Raw genomic sequence first — 14,017 nt, forward strand, 5'->3', positions numbered from 1 at the left:
AAATTAAATATATGTGCTCTTTGTGCTTTCTAGAGGCCGGAACCAGATTTATTTATGTACTACTTTCAATGAAGAGTTGTATAACAGTGCAGTGCAACAAATAACCTAATACATGAATACTGAGAAGGAGCAGATAGAAGATGAGCAAACATATGTATGGCTGAATGAAAGTGTACTGTTCGTAAGAGATCCGAGCCGTAAAAGTACCTCAGTCTCACGGAGACGCCTGCGCAGGCTGTCGCTGGAGTCTTCCTTATTCTGAAGCCTCTCTAGATCCCGCTCCAGGCGCTCTTTGACTACTCTGAGACTCTGAAGAAGGTCAGTTGCCTCAGCACTGGCCTTCAGTGCCTGAACAAATATACATAAATGAGTCACTAGTATGTTTCTTTGTTTGAATTTTTCCATGTTTATAAATTTTACTGTTTATTGATAGATTATCTGTCTATATTTTTAATAAATCCTTAAAACTACTGGACATTACTGTTTGAAATCATTAAAGAAGTGACCTGCTACATGCTACTGAAATAACTTGTCTGTATGGATCAAATGTAGACCTAAATGGACATCAACATCAGCACCACAGCTTTTAGCTCAGAAAAAGGGCTTTTAAATATTCATTTATAAGAAAAAAGTAGAATTGAGCTGATTTAATGAGGCAAACTGTTAGTCTGCTGGTAGCTGAGATGTAACTCTGTTGTTAAAAGATGATTTAATTGTCCTTTGACCACAGACTTGAATAGCAGCGATTCCAAGAGAATGAGAAGAAGGTCACGAAGGCTATAAAGGGAATTAATACATCCATCTGTTAACCGCTGTTGCTTTTAGAGGCAGAAGGTGATAAATTATTCATTTATCTTCCCAGCAAATATATTCTACCTTGGCAAGCTTCTCTTGTAGGTCCTGGATCTTTGTCTGCTGCTCAACACTGGCCTGAGCAGCACAACATCATCAGTTTGACAGGTTAAAAAGAGAAGAAGACAGAAATTATTTTAATTTCCACCTTTTCAACAGTTTAATAATAATTAACCAACTTGATAAACTACCTTTTCCAGCTTGGCAACCATCTCCTCTACTTCTGCTTTGCCTTGCTCTTTGGCCTGTGAAGATAAAAACTCACTCACATCTTTCTAAGAATAGTCTATTCAACTGAATATGAATAACTATAAAAACTTGTACTACTGGTTCAACAGACATAAGCTATTTGTAAAAAAAAAAAAAACTTTTCCATTTAGCTTATAAATAAGTAACTGCTTCAGTAACAGTGAGGACCTTCTGTATCCTATGCTGGTAGTCTGCAGCCTTCCTCTTCAGCTCCTCATTGGCCTGTCGAGACTCTTTCAGCTCAGCCTCATACAGGTCGCTACGGCGACGGGCTGCAGACAGGTCCTCCTCCAGCTGTCTGACGGAAACTCGCATCTCCTCCAGCTGAGCATGATATTCCTGTACAAAGGCAACAGAAAACTTGCATGAGTTTAGCAAAGAGGACAGAGGAAGACCAGCTCTGAGGACTGAGTGAACAAAAATAACTATTCCAAGTTAACAACAAGAATACTGCTGAAGATGAGGTTCCTGTTATGCATCACTTGTAACAGAAAAAGAGCACACCTTGAAAAAGCCAGTATGCCAGTGTCACTTACATGTCACTTGAACAATAATTACTCACAGCATAACAGATGTAACTACCTCATCTGTTCATGGGACACACCAGCCTGTCCATCAGTCTAATAGAAAGTAGCATCCTTTTACATCCAGAGAGACCAATGCTCAGCCAAAACAGATTAGAACAAGTAAAGCAGATAGCGTCAGGCATGATGCTGAGCCACTGCCCCTAATTCTGTACTCCGAGCTACTGAAAGAATGTAATTTATGTAGGAAAAATGAAAGAAATTGTCTTGGTCCATGACCTTTATTTACCTAAAACTCAGCTTGAATCCCATTTTATCCGTTAACTGGGCTTGTGTGCTTCATCCTCTGCAGATAATTCAAACCACATTTTTAACTAAAATAATACAACATGTAAAATGTTAAAACTGAGAAATGATTTTTCACCTCATATGTTCCTAAAAACTGAAACTATGTGAGTCCTGGAGAAAACATTAAATTGCCTGCTCAGTAGTGTTTGGTTTGTCCCTTTTGAGCTACTGTAGAAAGATGGCCGTAAAATATGGCAAAACGACGGGGCCACAGAGTATTTGAGTATAAATGGCTCCATCTGGGGTAATAAGTTTTTAACATTACTTATTTTCATTCAGTTCTACTATACTGAAAGTATATGGACATTGTTTTGCATTTCTACTAACAGGTCACCCTAGATGTTCCACACCTGGACTTTGGACAAAGTATGTAGCTAAAATCCTAAATTTACTAAACTATTCCTCCTTCTCTGTTGCATCTGCATCCATACAAAAAAAAAAAAAAACAATTCTGGCAATGAAAGTGTAAGAAAAAAACACCATTGAGAAATCATTATTTAGGTTAGTTTTCCATCTTGGGGACTACCATCAATCTAAATGAAACAACAAAGCTAAGAGATGATCACAGAACCAATAAAGCAACCAATTTCCTGTCATCAACTACAGTGTTGTATAAAAAAGCAATAGTACAGCAAACAAAAAAAACATACACCACCAGTCAAAGGTTTAGACATCCTTTCCCATTAAATCCAGTGGGTACCAAACCTTTGACTGGTAGTGTAGCTGTTATGATTGGAGGAGCTATCATCCATAAGGGGTCCTGTTGATGCAACCCCTCCTCACAGGTGTCCTTGTCTCATGACCAGATCTAAGTTACCTGCTCTGCATGTAAATGAACATGTGGCCTATGTCACACGGTCATCTGTCATTTGGGCAACGCAAACAGAACATCAGCAGATCTGTTGATATTTCTGTGGAACTCAGACACATTCATTAAAAAGATTATTTTTAAGATGCATACGTTATGAAATTATTTATAGACATTTAAATAAACAGATTTGCAACGTGGAAGCGAAGCGGACAAAATGAATTATTAGCTATGTTGCAGAGATTGTCAGCGCACCTCTGATGCTGTGAAAAATGCTTCAGTTGCAAAACTGAACTTCCACTTTTAATGCTATCGTTTCACACTGCAGCTTTAGAGATTTAGTGTCTAGAAAAGGAAACCCTTCAAATCAGTCATTATTCACCTATCCACTCATTATCCATGGTATTATCAGCAATATATTAATGACTGCAAAGCATCATTTTTTTTTTTTTTTATGTGTGATCTGAAGCAGTGTTGACATGCACGTTTATATCATCTCACACCCTGATGTGTCAAGAACACCACTTATCTTTTTCAGGATTGATTTGTTTCTGCAGTCTTGCTTTAACATTCAAGTATTGCAAAGTGTATGAACGATTTTCCTCCTGTTTCCTGTCTTAAGATCTTTTGATCGTATTTGTAAATGGTTGCAGGTCTCACTGGCTTTGGCACGGATTCCCTAATTGTCTCTGAACATAAATCTATCCCCAATCTGTAGACTTTGTTGAGCCAACACTGCATGGTTTCTGCATGAAAATGATAAATACTGCAGTCATATGACAGAGCGTGGGAGACAGATGCTTTTCAAGATGAAATGCTGGATTTTGTTGCTTTGAATACCCTGCTGAGAGGCAACAAAGTTAACACAGAGAAATACAACAGGCATAAGCAGAAAACTATCCTCATAAATTTGAAGCTGCAGACTCTTTTTTGCTTTAATCGTGCCTCAAATTGATGGGTGTGTGTGATACATGTGTTACAAAGGAGGATTTAACCATTCCTGTCAGTCTTTTTTCACAAAATATTTCTACAACATTTTTGTCTGTATCGGAACAACCTTTGAGAGTTAACTGTAAAAAAGTGCCTGTGTGTGTAAATTATTATTTGTTGTAAACATGAAGCACAGAGCTCTTGGAGAGAGCCCAAAGACGCAGCAGGTCTGGATAACTGAGTTTTAAGGTGACGCCATCATTTCTGGGCAGCCTGTTTAAATTGGAAGTCTGAAAACATGTTTGATTGTAAAAAATTATGTGACAGTCTGTTTTATTGAGGGTAGATTAAATTCACTGCTCTTACAATTACAGAATAAAAATGTTTAGAAAAAGTTATTTAGCATTAGCTTCTTTTTTACTTTTCTAAAGCTACATGCTTGTAAATTTAAATGCAGGTAAAAAAAATTTTTTTTAATTGTCAGAAGCACAGTTAAGCATCATGATGAACGAGTTGTAATCTTTCACAAATTCATGTTTTTACACAGGTTGCGTAAAAAGTGATGGTCAATAATTGTTTTTGTAACAGTATAAGCAGTAAGGCCACAGCACCTCATCACAACAGTCTGCCCACTGCATCAGTGCTCTCCACACTCTAGGTATAGGGCTCTCATCACCATGGCAACCACTGCACAATGTATTCAGAGCTTGGTTACCAGCATTAGTGTAGGCAGGAAAAAAAACCTTTTTACCTTTTTTTTTCCTTTAAATGATGCGTAATGGCAGCAAGGTGATTTTATGCTCTTTATCTACTAAACTACCAGTTCTGTAGCAGCCTTATTCTCGCAGCTGGCAGCATGTCATGCAATACAGTCACACTGTGCTCACACAAACACTTGCATGTCTCATACTCATCACTTTTCTTTTTATTTATTCATATACAGTAGTCAATACTGTATGTATGAAGTGATTTCAAAGGGATTTGCATTGAACTTCTCAAGCAGAAACTCAATCTTTGTACTTTTTACAGAAAACTGAACTAGATATATTCTAATAGCCACAGTTAAACAATCCATGATCCTAGATTTATAGGACTACGAAGAAGTGGGACCACATCATTTCCATAAAAAGGCTTCTGCAACATGTGGCATCTCTGCACATGCTCTAGGTATTTGATAATGTACTGACTGCACGCAGAGCGAGGAGAGGTTCCAACATCATGTGCTTGTCTAATTAACACTTATAACCCACACATTTGGCTTTGGTGACTTGACCTGCTATATTTGGCTGCCATTAGAAGATACTCATAATCTGCTTCTGTATGAAAAATAAAATCATTCTTTGCACATTTCTGCTTTGGGAATCAAGGTATTCCCTTTCAGTGCAAACATAAAAAAATGATGTTACTGAGTTCTTTTAAAAACTGAGATTTTGAGGCTTTTTGTATGTTATACATGGCAAAGTTTAAAGGATTCACTCAGATGAACAAAACTGATGAAATTCAATTTAACAACATTAGTTGCCAATTACTGATTTGCCTGAGTGTACTCACAAGTTTCTTATGAATAATTTATCTTTGAGCATATAACGCCAGGAATGAAGAATGTATATCAATCTGCTGACCTACCTGCAGTTTGTTACAGCTAAGATGTTGTCCTACCTGTTCTTTGATCTCTTGAAGTTTGTTGCTCTGCTCCCGGATGTCATGGAGGAGCTGCAGTGCTTTATCGTCCTCTTGGGACACTTCCATACGTGCTTGTTCCAAACTGCGCTTTAGGCTCTGAAACCGTGACAGATACAGAACCAGTCAAATGTTTGGACACACTTTCTCATTAGATTTAACAGGAGAGTTTGTCCAAACATTTGACTGGCTCTCTATATATATTTAGTTAGTTTAATGTGGGCACCAAAGTCAATAAAACCCCAACTGCAACAAAAGTGGGATGTTGTATAAAATGTAAATAAAAAAAATGTGATGATCTGCAAATCACAGAAACCAATATTTAATTTACAACAAAGATCAGAAAACATATCCAGTGTTGAAAGTGAGACATTTTACTATTTTATGAAAAAACATGAGCTCATCTTGATTCAAGTTTAATGGCAACATGTCTTTAAGAAGCTTAGATGGAGAGAACAAAAGGCTGGAAAAATAAGTGATACAAAAAGAAACATCCTAATTCTTGAAACAACACTATGAACATATTGCACTAATTAGTCACATGATTTTGTTTACAAAGAGCACCTTAGAGAGACCGAGTCTCAGAATTCAAGCAAGGCAGAGTTTCAGAAATCTGAAAAAAAATGGCATTTAAAATATTCAGGTGCAATTTGAAAATAATGTTCCTTGATATAAGATTACTAAGTCTTTGAGTATTCCATCTTGAACCATAATATCATCAGATGTAGTTGTGAGACGTCTCTGCAAGAGACATAGCAGGAAATCGATATTAGGTTCTGATGAACGTAAATACAAGTTAAAACACTCTCCATGCAAAGAAGTGGCCATATGCTAATTTGATCCAGAAGACCAGACTAGGCCAAAGCTAATTTAAAATAGACTTAGACTGAGTGGGAAACTTTTCTTTTGTCAGACTTCTGAACGTATGTGTTATCAGTGCACAGTTAAAAAACCTGCATTCTATAAAAAAATGTGGGGGGTGCGCTCATGTCCATGAAGCTGAAAAATTGCATTTGGAAAGATTCCATTAACGATGAAACAGCAACATGTGATGATGTCTTTATCAGGGAAGGCCTTGCGTAGTTTAGCAAAGCATACTGCATCTGTTACAACATTATGGGTGACGGAAGAAGAGTTCATTTGCAGGACTGATCTTCTCGCAGCCCAGACCTTTTATTAACTCAAAGCATTTAGAGCAGTGGTTCTCAAACCAGGGGTGAGCCCCCTGGGGGAGTGCGACAACATGACAGGGGGGCACATCTTATTGGGAAAATGTAGCAGACAAACTAATGTCTTGACAGCTTGGGTTCTTGGAAACATTCTGGTCCAAACTCCAGACCACTTTGTGGCAGTAATGCACCAATTTGTTTTTCTCAACATGAAAAAAAATATAAAGAAGAAGAAGAAGAACCGCAGCACATACAGATCAGGGTTTACTGAACGCATCAAAGAGAGAAAAGAAAGAGAGAGATATGGAGAAACAGGTAACTGGGATGAAAGAGGGGCCTGGGAATGTTTATTCCTCCAAAAGGGGCACGGCAGAAAAAGTTTGAGAACCACTGTTTCAGTTTATCATGAAACATAAATTACAACAAAAAAGACACGTGACTGACGGGCAGCAAGAATCCCATATAAGGCAGGGATGGCACATTTTAATACAAAATACCTTGAATCCTGTGATTATAATAATGGATTTTGGAGATTAACAAAAAAAAAAAAAAAGTCATATATATATATATATCATGCCATGTCATATCTTTAAAATATATATATATATATATATATATATATATATATATATATATATATATATATATATATATATATATGTGTGTGTGTGTGTGTGTGTGTGTGTATGTATACCAACAATATGTCAAAAATACTACCTAAATCATCCAAATGGTGTCCACTTTTATAACTACAGATTTACTCACACTGCATTCTGTGATGTAAGTTGCCAGGTCCTGTTCCAAGATTGTCCTCTGAGTCTCTGAGGCCTTCAGCTCTATGTCCTTCTGCTGGAGCACTGACTCGAGGTCAGACATCTTCCTCTGGACCAGTGAAATCTCTTGCTCAACCTGGAAAAAGGAGCATAGCATGAACCAAAGTTTCTCACTGACAATTCTGTATTAATTCTACATTAATTCAAACAACTTGACAAGATTTCTTCTGACAACAACATTAGCACCATTATAGCTACATGCAGCAATATGAGCAAACTAAGAGGATTTGAACTATTAAAACTGTCGACCTCAACAATTTCAGTTGCCTTTATGTGTTGATGATATGTAGTAATGACATTATATTTCAAATTTGACCTAAATTTAAAAGGTTTTAGAGTCAGTTTATCAAAGGTAAAGTCAAACCTACACGTGGTGCCAGTTTACAGTTAAATAATAAAAACCACTGCAGACTCATCAATTTGGTGTTATCTAAATGGAGATGTTTGAATAATGTGTGTTAGTTAAGTTTTCCAAATAGAAATTTACTCTGAAATTGAAGCGAGGCAAATATTTGTCAGGAGCTGGTGTGCTGAAGACAACTCAGCTCAGAAGATGTAGTTTACAAGGTCATATGTCCATAAATTTAGAATTAATAAGCCACGGTCACTTCAGTTAATTACCAGAATATATGAATTGATGTTATACTAACTGAATTTCATACAAGTCCAAGTGGCCTGATACAATTTCTCCATTTGACAACATTACCTAAGTGAAGACTACTTAACTTTTATTTCAGATTTCAAATTAAACTCATTCATTCCAGTTATTTAAGATCTGAGAAAACAACCAGTTTTAAAAAAAATGCCTTGAATCTTAAATTGTAAATGGACTTTTGTTTTGAAATATCTTGAACAAACTTCGAATAAACTGAATCTCCTGATCGATCCAGTAAGTTCTGATCAAGAGCTTGAGATTTGAAACACATGTTTTTTAAAAGCAGATACGCAATGAACAAAACATAAACTTGATTATTACAGAGCCACCCATCAAGGAAGTAGACCAAGTCTCTGAATAGAAGAGTGAAACTGAATTTTATTTTGTTCGTTCTTATGAGTTTTGCAACCCTCAGAAGCCCCAAATATTCCTGCAGTTTTATGTAGATATGTGTGAGCATTTATTGGTTTGGTGGCACATGCCATTGGTATTGTTGGTAGATTTGTTGTTGAAGCATCACAAGGGCAGCAGGACTGACACCACAGTCACATATTGTCACAGCACTTGGTGCACGGCATGGCAAAAATAACACATAGTTAGAAAGAAGAGACATGCTCACACACACATCACCACCATGTGCAGGCTGAAAACATATAAGGTCATTATTGTGTGTCGTCAAGTCTTGCAAGGAATCACAAAACATGCATTGAGCAGCTGCACTTTTAAAGTTGTTTAATTTTTAATGGACGGCCCCATCGTCACAGTCACGGAGTGATGTGAAGAAGAAACATAGAAAATACACAACAGCTCAGCTAAAGTGTGAAGTCAAACTGACAGAGACAGCTGATTTAGCTCCCTCTAGAAACAAACTCTTACCATCAGAGGAGTAATACCTGTGACATTTGTCCAGTAATTACCCACTGTGTTGCGTTTTAAAAGTAATCAAAATTTTCCAAAGGAGCTGGTCTTTTCTTGAGAGCTGATGGATGTGATCACTAATCTGTAAGGACAGGAGAGAGCAAAAGAAGGTTGCATATATAAGGAAAAATATGTGATTATTTTTGAGCCTCTCTTTAAAACTGAACGGCTGGCTCAGTATTATTATATAAAAACTTCTTTTTATGTATGAGAGTCATGCATTGAAGATTCAAATAATGAATAAACCTTCTCATTTAGATGTGAAAACTTAAATCTGACATGATCACACAGATAATGTTGACAAATGAGACATTCAGTAATAAATAACTAGGAACCCGTACTATTCTGACCTAACCAATCATTTCCTTTCTCAGTGGAGACTATGAATAGCCCGCTTGTGTTCATACAACAGCCTCCTTTACCACCACTGGATATATTTGGCAGCTTTTGTGATCAAGAAGCAGGGAGAAGAATGAGCGACAGAGAGAATGTCTATTAAAAGCACAGGCTCACCTCCCACTCCTCCTGACTGTAACATGCTCAACTCAGGCTTAAATATGTTTTTACTGTTGCAAGACTGTACTTGCAAAAAAAAAAAAAACAAAAAAACAAAAACATGCACATTGCCTCTTGCTGTGTTCTTCTTCTACGCAGATTACTGTGCTGTTTACTAATATTTGCCCAAAAATGTGGCAGATGCAATCATGAAGCTTCGAGAGGGGCTGAGAAGGATGAGGGGTTTAGATGTTCAGTAACACAACATGCAGATCAGCATGTGCCCAAGCTGCATTACAATAACGCCTGGAGTTCCACTTTCATTGGCATGACATGATGGCGGAGCAGGTGGCTTGTAATCAGTGATGATGCATGAGTGAAGCATTAGGCGAGGTGAGCTTTCTCATGCCACTGCTGATCCCCATCTTGTAAGAACATGACATCAGTGGCCCATGCTCCCGCTTTTAGATTAAATGTTAAAGCATATGCGTGTCTGTTGGTGGTCAGGTAGTTTAGACAAGCTGATTTGTTTTTGTTGGTGCGGCCCCCAAACAATGTTTTTTAGCCCTTAAACACCTTAAATGAATCTCATGCATCTTTAAACGCTGAAACAATGACAACACTGCATGATTTAGTGTTGTTTACTTCATAACAATGTGGACAACTTCCGCAACAGCCAGCCAGTGGTAAAGTTGGAGGCTAGGGGTGCCATCCTAGCATGAGGCACCAGATGGGAAACAGATCTGGCTGTCTTCCTTCCAGATTCAAGAGCTAGCTGACTGCCCATAATGAGCTGAGCTAACAGACTGTGCAGCTGGGCTCCTCCTCTGCAATAATTAACTCCCCAAAAGCAATCACTAATAACTACTTTTAACAGCTCATTACAACTGTTTTAGAGACGGTTTGACCACTGATCTGATGAGGCTGTATTAACTGAACATGTCCAAACTTCTGCTACACTAACTTTAAACATTTCCAAATCCCCAAAAAACATTAGCATAAAGAGGAGTTTTGCAATCTGTGCAAGCACCTGCAATCAGACACATTTGAACAATACTAGTTTATGAGAGCTCATCGACAACATTAACAGAAGAACATCGGTTTCCAACCCAGTCGAGGAGCTCTTTTTCGTGGGTTGAATAATGTGTGCTGGGCTGTGAGTCAGAGTTGTTGAAGAGGAGGAGAGTGGAGAGAGGTTGCATCCTAGTCATGGTGTTGCTCTACATTCAGTCTGGGTGACCAGGGGCCAATGTTACTGTATGGGCTGTAGGCAGCAGTGAATCACAGACCTGTTGAAACGCTGTAGTGGCACAGATACCTCTCTATCTCACTCTTCTCTTCCATCTCATCCCCTCTAGTTTGATCTTTCAGGTCATCCTCTCTACAAGTACCAAGTGACATTTTATGCCTATTGTTGTGACAAGAACAAATTAGAAACACACAATTGTTCAAGAAAGACTGAGTACCTCAGGTTTCTGCAATTACCTGATTCATTCGAAGAGTCCATAGTTTTCTGCTGACATATTTTTCAAGTTTAGGTAAATGCAAACCAGGTAAGTCTATGAGGATTCTTATCCATGCAATGCAGAATCAACCTAGAACAAACAACAAAACTCAACCCTAAAGCTGTAAAAATAAATAAATATAATGGTACTACTAAGCTTCTCTTTCCAAAAAGCAGTGTTTAGTGGCTATGGTAAAATGATTTTAGGAATCCTGTGAAACATGCTGTGATGCATGATTGCTAACCCAATCAGCTAATGCTACAATTATCCCATTAGGCCGTTATTCTTCTTGAACTCTCACACAGCTGTTGCATTCTGACCTCCTGCATAACACGGTGCCACTGCAAACACTCTTATTTGCTATCAGTGCCACAGACTGCCACTTGAATACTCTGTCGCTGAAGTATTCATCTGCAGTGGTTGAGTTGAGTGAACATCACAATCTGTAAAAGTATACTGGGCACTTAGAAAAGCTCTTGAAAAATCCAGCCCATCGTTATATCACAAATCCTGATGACAAAGAGGATCGGTGTGGGCTTCTGAAGAAGCCTTTTGGGAAAATGACACTTGTGGCTGTGGAGCAGTGGAGCTCTCTCATCACTACTCACATTAGCATTGACAGATCTCCTCTGTAGAGACACACTTCCTTTCAGACTGTAATCAAGTGTATTTCTTTCCCTATTTGCAATCAACCAATTTTTTCTGCCTACTTAAAGAGGTAACTTGAGGTTAAACATGAACAGACATAATAACAAACGTTTAAGCATTTTAGATTAAATTCAATGAGTATTTCAGAGAAAACTGAAGCATACTCCTTATTAAGATATTTGTTACACTGTCTATTAATATGATCTACATCTTGAATTATTTTCTCTCTTCATTATTATTCTGTTTTGCTCTGCCTGAAAAAGTCCTGTCTGTACTGTAATGCATGATCCAGCTGAATAGATGCCAGAAAGAAGCAGCAAGCTTCATTCACCTCTCCTCTCCCCTTGGCAAAAACTGCTGTTACCATAGAGATACTTTCCTCCAACCACAGTCTTCATCTTCTTATACTTTTTCTTCGTTGAGATTTCAGCCTCCTTTCTGCAGTAAATCTTAACCCTCCAACTTCTCCAAACCCTCATGAGGTGGATGCTTGAAGTGAGCAGAGATAATAAAAAAAAATAATCCCTGCTTGAAACACCTTCCGGTAAACTTTGTCTCAGAACTTCTTCAGTCTTGTATATATTAATCATGTTCCTGGGAAGGAAAACCACCTGGTGTGGTTTTATTATGATCATCTACACACAGTGGAGAGTTTGAATATCACTTAAGGAAATGTTAGCAGCCTGTATGAGTGTGTGCTTCAGTAAACACAGCAATGGGGAGAGACGGAAAACAAAGACACAGCATTTCAGTGTCGTGACCAAGAATATGGCTCAGCTCTGATAGATGAGATACAGCTGCTGCAAAAGCTCTGTGCTACCTTAGTTACTGTATTTCATCACTCTAGTGTCAGTCTGTTTAATCATAGTTCCAACATGCTGATGGAGGAAAATAACAAGCATGGTGACAGTTCAGACCTCTACAGCAAGGATCCTAGTTTCTTCTTATTTAAGTAGAAGAGTACAGCACTTACCCAGAGATAAGCAGAGCTGATTGGTTTTCTGTGAAGCTCCTTAGACGCGGCACCTCCTTGTCCAGTAAGCCCGTTCATGTGGGGTCTCCCTTGGTAGCCTCCAACCAGAATGAGAGCTTCGCTGGTTCATCAAATTTGTGGATGTCATCCTCAGTGGGGGAAAAGTAGAGCCGATGGGAGAGATGCGTTGTGGCAGGGCAGAGAGCTGCGAGGCAGCGAGAGTGAGCGGAGATTACTGCTTACAGAGAGGAATGAGGGAGGGAGAGGACGACGTAGAAATTGCATTGTAGAGTAATGCAGCAGAACAGTGATCGCATACTGTAAGCTCTCACTCTCTCTCGTCTTTGTCACCAGCTCACCCTTACCACCACCCCCTTAAATCTTTCCTCTTTTCCTATAATGCCGCAGCTGCCACTAATCACATTACTCTATGCTGCATTGCAAACTAACTACATTCATTTCAGTTTCTTGAGACAACTTAGACTATGTTGCATATTTTTAAGTACACTGACTCTTACTGAGCTCCCTTTGGAAAAGCAGCAGTGTTTCACCATAACATCAAACTTCTGCCATCTACAAGCAAACAGAAATCTACAAGCATACATCACAAACATGGATTATAAAAACATTTTCTCCATGAAAAGTCAGACTCATTTAACCTGTACTACATAACCGTACGTGTTGTGTCACAGCCTAACAAGGTTCACAGTGTCTAACACACAAATTGAGACTTCTTGTTTTCATGCTGATGTAAGCCAAGTGACACGTCACTGTGATACTGACTTTCAATCTACACACAGTGAAAAATTACAGACTCAGCAACAGATGGCAGAACCTAACCTGGCAAACAGAATTACATCAGCAAGGCAGAAGGGACAAAATGTTTAGAAGGTGAGAACACCTCACCGTACAATCAATGAGTGTTACAGTAATCACTGGCAGACAGTGGCGGGCAGAACTCGCCTATTGGTCAAAAGCAAGCCCTAATTTCTTAATTACTACCAGAAAAATGGGAATTACATGCGGGAATTTATTGGAAAAATGCAAACAAATGCAAACATGTATTCAAAACTGATCATTTCTCTTTAAAAATGATCAGGTACAAAGACTGGACTGAAAATGAGAGAAAGAAAACTATTTCTAAAGAAAGACAGTCAGAAAGAAGAAGAAGAACAAGACCGGTTTTAAAAGTTGCAAGACAGTCTGGCTACGCGCTAACTGAATATAAAGAAAGTTTCCTTTTTACTGGCTTTTAACAAGATTTTGTAGAAAAATGCAAACATAAATAATAATCCAGTAATAAGACAAAAACAGAATTTTGTGCAAGTCAGCCGAGCTTGAAAGTCCATATTCATGATGAACAGCTTTATTCTTCAACACAGTCTGGCCATGTGAACGGCTTTCCAAAGCTTTTTTTTTTTTTTTTTTTT

The 14,017-nt window shown here is 38.2% G+C and overlaps 1 protein-coding gene across 11 annotated transcripts in view; it reads right to left on the minus strand.

Annotated features, from left to right (window-relative positions):
• The window catches only part of LOC121648341 (citron Rho-interacting kinase), a 42,681-nt gene extending 29,714 nt beyond the window's left edge, over positions 1-12,967 (minus strand). For 2 of the 11 annotated variants that reach the window (XM_041998362.1, XM_041998361.1), the window contains exons 1-7: positions 12,588-12,960; positions 7,326-7,469; positions 5,371-5,490; positions 1,270-1,440; positions 1,044-1,097; positions 877-930; positions 208-348 (exon numbers count right to left, since the gene is read on the minus strand). In XM_041998362.1, coding sequence (XP_041854296.1) covers positions 208-348; positions 877-930; positions 1,044-1,097; positions 1,270-1,440; positions 5,371-5,490; positions 7,326-7,469; positions 12,588-12,665 — 762 coding nt within the window. In that variant the 5' untranslated portion in view covers positions 12,666-12,960. Of the gene's footprint in view, positions 1-207; positions 349-876; positions 931-1,043; positions 1,098-1,269; positions 1,441-5,370; positions 5,491-7,325; positions 7,470-8,667; positions 8,692-8,924; positions 9,049-12,587 lie in introns of all 11 variants that reach the window. The other 9 variants (XM_041998366.1, XM_041998364.1, XM_041998372.1 and 6 more) reach the window with 7 other exon arrangements.
• Positions 12,968-14,017: the final 1,050 nt, after the last annotated feature.

The sequence above is a fragment of the Melanotaenia boesemani genome, chromosome 11, assembly GCF_017639745.1.
Source record: "Melanotaenia boesemani isolate fMelBoe1 chromosome 11, fMelBoe1.pri, whole genome shotgun sequence".
NCBI lineage: Eukaryota > Metazoa > Chordata > Actinopteri > Atheriniformes > Melanotaeniidae > Melanotaenia > Melanotaenia boesemani.